The following is a 12,144-nucleotide window of genomic DNA, read 5'->3' on the forward strand; positions in this document are numbered from 1 at the left end:
CAGGATGACCAGTAGATGTTAAATACATTAAAATATAAATTAGATACACAATAAGTATACATGACCAAAACGTTATTTTGCTGTACAAAAAGAATCAGACTCTGAAATATTGTACAATTAGCTTGTGAAGGAAATCAAAAATGCAGGTGTGCATAAATATAGGGATTGGGAATTCAATGTAATGGTTTTTAGTCATCTCCCAGAGTTCTTTTTCTGGGCATAGCTAGTTCAGTTCATTACTGCTCCATTAGAAATGATTTGGTTGATCTCGTTGCTGAGGATGGCCTGATCCATCAGAACTGGGTCATCATCTAGTATTGTTGTTGAAGTATATAATGATCTCCTGGTCCTGCTCATTTCACTCAGCATCAGTTCGTGTAAGTCTCTCCAGGCCTTTCTGAAATCATCCTGTTGGTCATTTCTTACAGAACAGTAATATTCCATAATTTTCATATACCACAATTTATTCAGCCATTCTCCAACTGATGGACATCCATTCAGTTTCCAGTTTCTAGCCACTACAAAAAGGGCTGCCACAAACATTCGTGCACATACAGGTCCCTTTCCCTTCTTTATAATCTCTTTGGGATATAATCCCAGTAGTAACACTGCTGGATCAAAGGGTATGCACAGTTTGATAACTTTTTGAGCATAGTTCCAAACTACTCTCCAAAATGGTTGGATTCGTTCACAACTCCACCAACAATGCATCAATGTCCCAGTTTTCCCACATCCCCTCCAACAATCATCATTATTTTTTCCTGTCATCTTAGCCAATCTGACAGGTGTGTAGTGGTATCTTAGAGTTGTCTTAATTTGCATGAATAGTTCTTTTAATTGAATTCCATTTAAGAGGTTTTTTGGGGTCCATTCTGTGCATAGTTAGCATTGTGTTGGATTTTATAGGCAATACAAAAGTAACATGAAATGCAATCTATGAAAAAAAAATTTGGAGGCTCTTAAAGGAATTGAGTCACATACAAATAAATAAGTTCAAAAATGACAAGAGAAAGTATAGGGGCAGCTAGATGGCGCAATAAATAGAGCACCAATACTGAAGTCAGGAGGACCTGAGTTCAAATGTGGCCTCAGACACTTAACAGGTCCTGGCTGTGAGAGCCCTTAATCCCAACCACCTCATAAGAAAAGAAAAAAGAAAGAAAGTATATGCCCATGTGCTGAAATGTTGAAAATCTTATACTAAGAATGATGTAGGTCAAAGAAGATGTCAGCTTCACTAATACATTGTTGGTGGAATTGTAAATAAATCCAACCATTCTGGAGAGCAAGCTGGAACTATGCTCAAAAAGTTATCAAACTGTGCATACCCTTTGATCCAGCAGTGTTACTACTGGGCTTATACCCCAAAGAGATCTTAAAGAAGGGAAAGGGACATGTACGTGCAAGAATGTTTGTGGCAAGAAACTGGAAACTGAGTGGATGCCCATCAGTTGGAGAATGGCTGAGTAAGCTATGGTATATGAATGTTATGGAATATTATTGTTCTGTAAGAACTGATCAACAAGATGATTTCAGAGAGGCCTGAAGAGACTTACATGAACTGATGATGCTAAGTGAAATGAACAGAACCAGAAGATCGTTGTACATGGCAACAAAATCTTGTTTTACAATACAATGATCTGTTGGATGTGGCTCTTTTCAACAATGAGATGATTCAAACCAGTTCCAGTTGTTCAGTGATGAAGAGAATCAGCTATACCCAGAGAGAGGACCATGAGAACTGAATGTGACTTACCACATAGCACTTTCACTCTGTTGTTGTTTGCTTGCATTTTATTTTGCTTCTCCTTTTTTCTTGTGCGGTATGAATATGCATGCATGTATTGGATTTAACATATATTTCTACCATGTTTAACATATATTGGACTACTTGTCATCTAAGGGAGGGCATGGGGGAAGGTGGAGAAAATTGGAACACAGGGTTTTGCAAGGGCTAATGTTGAAGAATTGTCCACGCATATGTTTTGAAAAATAAAAAGCTTTAACAATTAAAAAAAAGTGTCAGTCTGAGATTTAAATTATTTATGAAACCCCTTGTTTCATAGAATATCTGTTCACTAATAAAGGAGAATATTGAATGAATTAACTACAGAATTTGGATATTCTAATAGCATGAGTTTTCTATCACAGTGCTCTTTTTCTTCATGGTTGTTAAGGGAAGTTGAGGTGGGCAGATAGATAAAGCTGGTCTGGTTTTGAACTTCAGCAATATAAGGACTTTGAAAGAATTTTCTCTGAAAGCTAACTATTATAGAAATGGTTGTCAAAGTTAACTTACTAGGATCCTTTAGTTTGATGTTTGTTGTATAGGTTATTCCTTACTAGTCAGTGTTGTAGAGGGTGGTTTTGAATGAGCTATGTCTCTTTTAGAAAACATTAAGATAGAAAGAGATTCAGGAATTATCTGTTACTTTTTCTTGTAATTGTGTTCTATTGTGGGAGCCACAGTTTGCAAAGGTCATTCATGAGTTGAAGAGCATAGAAAATGGGGCAACCAGAATGGTGAAGTGTCTTCTGTCTGTAGCCTGTGAGGATCCATTTGAAGAAATGGGAGATATTTGTCCTCAAGAAGAAAGGGATATGATGACTCTCTTTGAGTGTTTAAAGGACTCACATACATAAGAAGTATTTTTTTTAATTAAAGCTTTTCATTTTCAAAATATATACATGGATAATTTTCAACATCCACCCTTACAAAACCTTGTGTTCTAATTTTTTTCCTCCCCACTCCCCACCTCCTCCCCTAGATAGCAAGTGATCCAATGTATTTTAAACATGTACAATTCTTCTATATATATTTCCATAAATATTCTTTTATTCCCCAAATTGCCCCAAAGTGAAAAGGGCTGCCCTGGGAGGTAGTGGTTCAGGAAGTCTTTTTTTCAGGTGTATATTGGACTATATTGCTGCTGAGGTTCTTTCCTTCTCTAAAATTTGGTGGTTCTGTGAATATCTTTGTGAAGAACAATGGGGGTTGCCTTGGCATAGCAGCAGCCCTTCTTCTCTGACAGTAGCCAGCTGTGCCCTCTGCCACCCAGGCAGCCTTGTCAGAGGGACCTGCAGTTGGCATTGGCACCTCTAATTCCTGGGGGGGGGTACCTTTTAATTTGGAAAAGTGGAGATCCTCTCCAATGACCAAGGACACAGAACCTCCCCACACTCCCTCGCTTTCGCCGACATATCCTGCAGTGAGCCCCACCAACATAGTCTTTGGAGACCAAATGCCACTTGGTCACATGTTTGATTATGCAGTCAGACAGGAAGGCAGCTGAGGCAGAGAGGCTGAAGTAGAGCGAGCAGGGGAGACCAGAATTTTCCATCCAGAAGTGTCTTTTATGGTCTTGACCAAGATGAAAGAAATTGCTAAAGTTAGCCTTGGGAAGACCATCACTGATGGTATTGTCATAGTGCCAGCCTTCTTTAGCAGTTCCCAGTGTCAGGTCTCCAAAATGTTCAAACCATCCCTGGCCTCAGGGTGCTTCAGCTCATCAGGGAGCCAACTGCTGCTGCCATTGCTGATGATTTGGACAAAAAAGTTGGCGACAAAAGAATGGTGTTGGGAGGCAGTGTTTGGAGATTGCATCTTTGAAATCAAGTCTACGGGGGGAGGGGGAGCACCCACCTGGGGAGGGAGAACTGTGTTGTTGCTAAGTTCAAATGAAAGCACAAGGAGGACGTAGTGAGAACAAAAGGCTGTCTGCTGTTCGTGCACCACTTGGGAATGCGAAAAGAGCATCATCTCTTCCAACATCCAGCAGTGAGATTGACTCCTATAAAGGTTTTGACTTCTGTACCTCTTATTACCCAAGCCCATTTTAAAGAACTGAATGCTGACCTCTTTGTGGCACACTGGATCTTGTGGGGAAAGGCCCTAAGAGATGCCACACTAGATAAATGACAGATTCATGACATCATCTTGGTGGCTGATTCTACTTGGATCCCTCAAATCCAGAAAGTTCTGCAGTACTTCCTCAATGGAAAGGAGCTCAACAAGAGTATTAATCCTACTGAAGCTATGAGCTTTGGGGCAACTGTTCAGGCTGCCATCTTGTCTGGAGATAAATCGTGAAATGGGCAGGACTTGCTGTTTTGGGGTGTCACTCCCTTTCCCTTGGAATTGAAATTGTTGGTAGAATTATAACAGTTCTGATCAAATGTACTACCACCATCCCCACCAGGCAGACACAGACCCTTACCACCTATTCATACAACCAGCCCAGTGTACTTTTTCAGATTTACAAAGGTGAGAGAGCAAGTTTGAGATCACAGAAATCCCCCCGTACATTTGACATTGAAGCAAATGACATCCTCAGTGTTTCTGCTGTAGACAAGAGCTCAGACAAGGAGAATAAGATCATAATCCATGAAAAAAGTCATCTGAGCAAATACATTGAAGGTATGGTCCAGGAAGCTGATAAATATAAGGCATAGAGGCAAGGTGTCTTCCAAGTTCTCTTTTGACTCTTTACGCTTTCAACATGAAAACTTCCATAGAGGACAAGAAACTGCAAGATAGAATTGGTGATAAAGACAAACAGAAGACCTCTGACAAATGTAATGAAATAATCAACTGGCTGGATAAGAAGCAGACTGCTGAGGAGGAAAAATTTGAGCATCACCAGAAAAAATTAGAGAAGGTCTGCAACTGCATCATTGTTACGCTATGCCAGAGTACAAGGAACATGCCAGGAAGCGTGCCCAGGGGAGATAGTTTCCAAGAGGAGGAGCAACTAGAAGTGCTTCTTCTGGACCTTTCATTGAAGAGGTTCAGAAGAAAAGAGCATTCCACATAACTTTACAAAAATTGAAGGACTCAAATCTGTTGCCAAGGCAGTGGCAGTTTGAAGATTAATATTTAAGCTAGTAGGCAAATCTCGACATTCTGAATACTTGAATTTGTGCAGGGAAAGAAGAATAAATAACATTATACTTTCTTAATACTATAAACAAATGGAAATGCAATTCTTAGAGAATAAAATCTACCTGTGAGGTATCTAGAGCCTTCTATCTGCTGGAGCTTAAAACACCTATACATCAATCAGCAAATATTTATCAAGCTCCTACTATTTGCCAAGTGTTGTGCTAGACAGTGGGAATATATATATATTTCAACAGTCCCTGTTTTCAAAGAATGTATGCTCTTTGTTGTTCTAAACAAGATAGTATCAAGAGCAGGAGCAAAATTTTTAACTTCCCTCCCTGTCTCACCTCCCATTCATTATGGCATTAGTAAGTTCTTTTGTGTGCTTCACTTCTGACAGATTAACTCCCACTTTAAAAAAAAAAAAAATTCCATAGTGTTCTCCAAGGGGAGAATAAAAATCACAGAGCCAGCATTGCCAACTAAAGAATATTTTCTTTTAAAAAATTTAGAAATCTTTTTTTGTTTGTTTGTTTCACAATTGAATGGAATGAACATCATGATTGGATTCTGAGGGAAAGGCTGGCATTTGTCTAGTATATGGACAGATCTTCCACTATTACTGTCATTGTCCCAGTAATTGTCCATTTGTCATTTTCTTTTTATGACAGTTGTCAAAGAAAAAGCATAATAACACTGATATCCAACTTCTAAAAGAAGTGGGAGATGAATGTTCATCTTGAAGAAATCCCATTTTAGTAATACACTTGGGATATAGAGGGCTACTTTCTTCCAGAAAGCTCTTATTGTTTCACAAGTATAATATCATTAATCCTCACAATGCCCATGAAGTCTTTAAGTGGCTACTCTTAGTATACCACTTTCAGTAGGAAAAGCCAATGAAGAAAGAGTAGGTGGAAGAGTGAAGCAAAGATTCTAGTTCTTTTAATTTCTGTATTCTGTTCTCTATTCTCTATTTGGTACAATACATTATCCTACTTAGAGGGGTGTTTAAAATTTTCTAACATTTTTGTAAGTTGTCACCTTATCTGGTTTGCATTTTGTACTGAAAAAAATGAAGACATAAGTTCAAACTGTCCCCGTCAGGCCACCTACTTTTTTTTTCCACTTCAGTACAAAAATGGGGAGAGGAGAAAATACATATGTGTGTGTATATATAAAAATATATATCCATGCGTGTATGTGTGTGTGTAAATATACACATACACACACACACACACACACACAATCCCTCCCTCTCCTTCCCCCCCTTTTCCCCGCTGAGGTTGAATAAAAGAAGTTTCGGACTTTTATATATCCACTGAGACAATATTATTTGTTTATTGCCTCAGCATCTGAGAGTGAAGTATGCACAAAATGACTGTAATTTAATACTGTGACTATGAAAGGTACATTGATTTTACAGCAGGTGAAAATAATGCAATGGTAGTATAGAGCATGAGGGAGGCGAGACAAGGCAACTATCTAATTTTGGCCTAGTGGAGATGGTATAGATTTTCTTTCCGACTCAGCAAAAACACAGCTTTAAGAGCATAGCAGCAGCTTTCCTTTCTGCTTGTGGATTTGAAGTTAAAGGTAGCTGGGCCAATTTAATATGCAACCCTGTACTTTAGTCCGTGACTGATCCAGCAGGTTGCTAATGTGTTCTTGCTGATGCTGCTCTACTTCATTTCAAAGTGGATGTTGCTTATTCTTAAAGAGTGAATGCTGTTTCTCTGAAGACTTTCTATTGTCTAGTTTGTATCTTCTGAAAAAATGAAGAAACTTTTTAAGTGTTTCAAAGGTTGAAGGAGATCTCCTACTGGCTACTCAAGATAAGTTGTCATGTTAACTTTTGGGGCAAGGAAAGAAAAATAATGTGGACTTCTTTCTTAGTATCCTTTGTATAAGTCTAACCAATTTTCCCTCTTCACCCAATTTAGCTAGAATTGTTAAAAATTACAGAATAATCTAGCTTTTCTTCTCCATTGAAATCCAAACTAAAATCTGTAGTTTAAGACAGTTGTGACTATTTCATGACATTGAACTACCACTACTCTGGAAAGTTGGAAATGCTCAACTTCCTGCTTTGTTGGAGTTTGAAATAGAGGTTCTTATTTAGTCAGAGTGATTTTAAATCTTGACATTTTATTTTAATATCTTGATTTTAATATCTTGACACAAATACAGTTAATGTTTTCTTGTACATGTTGCTGTTGCGGAAAAGTATAACTAGAAAACATGGAATTGAGTTATTCTTGTTATCATTAGAAAAAGAATGAGATTTTTTTTTTTAAAGAATGTGTATTACATCATTTTTTCTTTTTGTTAAAAGCAGTTTTTTTTTTCTCCCTTTTTTTTTTTTTTTGTAAAGATAAGTCTAATGAACTGAAACTTCACTTTATCCCAAGAATGCTCAAGAGATCAGCTTAACATTTGATTTCTACTAAGTATGATTTGTGTCCAAATATCACCTACCATTTCAGGCAGTTATCACAGGAAGCATCAGTTCTGTGAGATTTCCCTACCCCTTACTCTTCTACCTCTAATATCTTCATTTGTCTTATACTAAGTGCTTAAGTTGGTGGGCTGAGTCATGGTCCTGAAGTCTGAGATTCATTTTATTGAGTGTGCTTTGACAAGCTGATTAGTTTATATCCAGTGTTTTGCACCATGTCCACAAATTTTCAATAATTATACTGCTGTTTTTCAGAGCTTGCTAGTAATCTGTATACTCTGAATTTTGAAAATAGATCACTGTATTAACTCTTATTTAATGTCTGATGGTTAGCCTATGGCAAGTTGGAAGACTAGCAGTTGATCATAATTTTATAATACTGTGGAATTTCATCATTCTGTAGGCATCTATTATGCTCGTAAATTAGGGCTCTGGCATTTTGGCTTCAGCTGAGTTTTAATATAGTTTAGAGAAGAGATTTTATAGTACTGGAGATATCAGTGTCCAATATGCCAGAAGTTACTGGTCAAACGTTCCCAAGGGGTGCATAGGGGGAATGGGGGAGGGGGGAAATAAGAGGAGGGGTGAGGTTGGAGGAGTGTTGATTTATGTGCATTACAGTGTCAGTATAAAATGATGTTTTCTTGGCATCAACTGGTCATAAATTTCAGTAAATGTTTGTTATTGCTGCAGATCAGGATAATATAATGAAATTTTCTGTAATTGGGGAAGCATTGGCAGTTGGGTATCTTAATAGCCTGAAAGTAACTAATGAGGATATGCAGTTGGAACGATTGATTGAATAGCTGCAGTCCTGTGTGTTTCTTCTCGCGGCGTTCTCTGCAAGCTGTAGAAAGGGAGGGGGAAGAGCAAGAAAAGAGAGGGAGCAAGAGGAAAAACCGGCTTTCTCTTAAGTGGAAGTAGCACGGATCCCAAGGGCCAGGAGGCCAGAAATGGAAGTTTAAGCTGCATCTGTCTTTTAAAGGGAGAACAGCAGGAGTCAAAATGTCAGCCTCCGGAATAAGAATTTACTCCCTTTTTTTAAGATCCAGAAGATAACACAGGACAATGTTTTTAGGATGTGATTTTTTTTTTCTTATCCATGTTGAGAAAGTCTAATGTTATCTGAGAAGCTGGATTCCTTTAAGTCTGTCAGTTGAACTGGAGATGGGAAGCAGTTGTGATAAAGGTATAAATAAGTATATCTCTCTTGGGTGTGTGTATATATGTGCATAGATATATGATTACCAAAAAAAAAAAAAATCTAAAAATAGTACATCTTAGCATATTATACTTGAATTAAATTTGATAACATATCTTCTGCAAAGATTGGAGTTTAATAAGTCAGTTTACATAGATTTAGGATATCATAGTCAGAGATCTTAAGTAAGGTCATATTGAGAGAACCAGGAGAAACTGATCTATTTTTATATCTGCATAGGCATATATGTGATTTTAAAACCAAGCTGCTGCTTTCAGCCTTCTTGTCTTTTGATTTACACTCTAGTGAATCATTTTATGTGCATGATAATGAACTTTGACCTTTCTGCCAAATATCACCAAATCATATCCACACTGGACTTAATTTTTTTTTCTCATGCTATTAGCAGTTCCATTTGATTCACATAACTCTCCTACATTGCTAAATAGATAGACCATATAAATACATTGAGAGATGTAGATTATGTGTTTAGTATACTGAGTATAACTGACAGGGAACAATTTATCTACATTTTGTTATAGATTTATTTATATTATGATAAGCCACATCCCTAATTTTGGCCTAATTTTAATCTGACCAAGAATCTTGATAGTATAAGCAGTGAACAAATTATATATATATATATATACACACACACACACACAGAATGTAGTTTTTAAGCATTTGTGAGAAAAATGTTTTATACTTTTATCAAAGGAGGGAAAAGTCTTGATAGTTTCTTCACTTTGGCTCTTTTCAGAGGTGCCAGCAGAAAGGTCCCCACGAAGACGGAGCATCTCAGGGACCAGCACATCAGAGAAACCTAACTCCATGGATGCTGCAAATACTTCACCATTCAAAGTACCAGTAAGTCTTTACTACCTTTCTTAAGGAGACAACTTTATTTTTGCTTATTTCCATTTTTGGAGGCAAGGAATACAACCTATGTTCTCAAATCATTAAAGTATAATAATCCCCTCTTAAATTCTAGTATTAAAGTTATCAATTTAAGAAATTAGCTTTATTATATCTAACTTACCTCTGCATGCAGTTTTTATGTTTAAAGGAACATTGTTTGACTTATAACATGTCAAAATCACTACAATTGATATTAGGTTTTTTCCTACTTTTTTTTTCTTTGCACATTGATGTTTTATTATTTTAATTTGCCATTGCCTACCACAACTGAGAAGATTGGTGAAACTGTTTCACAGAACTAGAATAGACACAGTGAAGATGTCAAAGCCATGTGGCAAATTGGGACAGAATTGGGATTTGAAAGCAGAATTCTCTGAGTCTTTGTCATTTGTTTTGCTTAAGCCATTTTTTAATGTTATAAACAACTTTTTGTCCATTATGAAGTTCTGGAGGAATGCCTACAGAGAAAATAACTAACTGAATTGATTAGAAACAGTGTGATATAATGGACCTGGAAACTTGGGTTCAAGTTCTAAGTCTGACATTTACCAGATGAATGATTTTTAGGCAAGTCACTGGAATTCTCAGAGCTGTAATTTCCTCATCTACAAAATGGGGATAAAAATTCTTACATCATCAACATCACAGGGTTGTTGTGAGGAAAGTTCCTATAAAACACTATATAGAAATGAGTTATTATGACTGATTCAATATTAACTAAATATTTTACACTAGAGTTTTTTGTGTGTGCTACAAAAAGAGAAGCTGGATTAAGGAGAATTTTTAGGTGGAAATTTAAACTCATTGATTTTAAATATTGGCCTGAACTTTAAAAACCAGTTGTCTTCCTGTTTCTGGGCCAGAAGTATACCAGTCTGTCAGTCAATAAACACATTTATCACTTAGTATTTGACATTGCGTTAAATGCTAGGGATAGAAATGTAAACAAATCCTAACCTTCTAGGAGTTTACATATTAATGAGAAAAGACTACACATAAAAGGGAGCTGGGAAGTGGGTATAAACAGAAGAGAGTTATCTGTTGTGTAATGCTCTTGGGGGTAAAATCCAGAAAATCAGAACCAGGAGAGGAATGAAGGATGGCTGGAGAGGAACTTCTCAAAATATAGGTTCCAAGAGGAATAGAAGGGAACCCTAAGGATGAAGGGATGTTCTGGCATGAGAAGGCCACAGACACTAAGGGAAGTTCCAGAGTGAGAAGACACCTGGGACCTGGTAGCATAATCCAGAGAGCACATCATTTCAATTCAGTTTATTTTTTTTCTACCATATAGAGAGACAAATAAGTAGCATTGCTGCAAAATAGAAATTTTTACCATTCAGAAATAAAACCAGTTGTTTATTTGAGTCAGTAGTGGTATTGTGTTGCTTTTATTGTTAATAAAAGAATATTTAAAAGATTGGGATCATTTTCAGTGTTGCCAAGTTAGTGGCACAGATTTTTATATACAAGTTGAGAGACAACATAATATGATAGAAATGGGGTCAGGTGACCTGAATTTGAATTCTGACTGGGGACATTGATTAGCCCTTTAAAACCAAGTTTTCTTCATTTGAACAATAGGAATAACAATATGTGCATTGCTTGTCTCAGAGGGATGTGGAGAAAGTACTTCTATAAACACTAATGCCCTATGTAAATTGAGATATTAATGCCAGTACTAAAATAACCCAGTCCTTGTTAATGAATTTTCACAGTAAAACTGGTATTATTTTAGTTAGGAATCATCAATATGTTTCCCTAAGAGCACCATTTCTTTTGCTCCCCAGAGACATATTATAAACTATGATTGGAACACCTGTTTATCTTTAATATTTTCACAACTTAAAAAAATAGTTAGTACAGGGGCAGGTATAATATTTGTTCCTCAGTTTAGGACAAAAATTTGGAGCTCTGAAAGATTTTTTCCTACTTTTAAAAGGTTATTTTTAAAAGATTATCTTGTTTTCTCTGTTACAGAGGTACATTATTTCATTACTTCTTTAGCACCCTTTATCTCCTTTCATTTCTAATATTTTAATAATTGAAAGAATATTTTTCCCTTTCTACCTTTGCTAATATCATCCTGCTTAAAACAGAAAACAAACCTGTGTGTGTATGTGTATGTATGTACGTGCATGAATACGTGAGTGTTTTGAAGGATTGTTAAAGTTAAATGTTTATGCTGATCAAAAAGAACCAGTTTATATTGAATTACAGAAAGAATGCTAGGATAAAATGTTGACTTCTCAACTTCAAAAATAAAAATCACAGTATGGAGAAGGCTTCCCTCCTCACCATTACCACCCCCCAAAAAATTTTTAATGACAACTTTAGAATCAATAAGATATGAAGTCTAAAGTCTATATATCTGTATCCTTTCAATTGGAACTGAGTTATTTATATTTCAACAACAAAGTTTGCAGACAACTGAAGTTTTATTTTTAAAATGAAATGGACATGGTAAAATGTGATAATATCTATATTTGTTGGAGGTGTAATAATAATCTACTTATCTTATTGGGAGATTTCTGACAACTTCAGTCATTCAGAACTAAACTACAAACCTAAAAATATACAAAAAGATCTGTGAACTGCAATTAGCCATTACAAAATACACATTTCTGGAGCTGTAAAAGGGGCCAAATCACTCTCAGACCTCTGTCCAGACAATTATATATAAAA

The 12,144-nt window shown here is 36.4% G+C and overlaps 1 protein-coding gene and 1 pseudogene across 11 annotated transcripts in view; both read left to right on the forward strand.

The window, feature by feature from the left end:
• The window catches only part of RASAL2 (RAS protein activator like 2), a 320,061-nt gene that overhangs the window by 237,160 nt on the left and 70,757 nt on the right, over nucleotides 1-12,144 (forward strand). For 10 of the 11 annotated variants that reach the window (XM_031936941.1, XM_031936942.1, XM_031936943.1 and 7 more), the window contains one exon: nucleotides 9,302-9,408. In XM_031936941.1, coding sequence (XP_031792801.1) covers nucleotides 9,302-9,408 — 107 coding nt within the window. Of the gene's footprint in view, nucleotides 1-8,092; nucleotides 8,530-9,301; nucleotides 9,409-12,144 lie in introns of those variants that run through there. The other variant, XM_031936945.1, reaches the window with a different exon arrangement.
• Nucleotides 2,794-5,344, forward strand: LOC111720406 (annotated as a pseudogene).

The sequence above is a fragment of the Sarcophilus harrisii genome, chromosome 4 (assembly GCF_902635505.1).
Source record: "Sarcophilus harrisii chromosome 4, mSarHar1.11, whole genome shotgun sequence".
Lineage (NCBI taxonomy): Eukaryota > Metazoa > Chordata > Mammalia > Dasyuromorphia > Dasyuridae > Sarcophilus > Sarcophilus harrisii.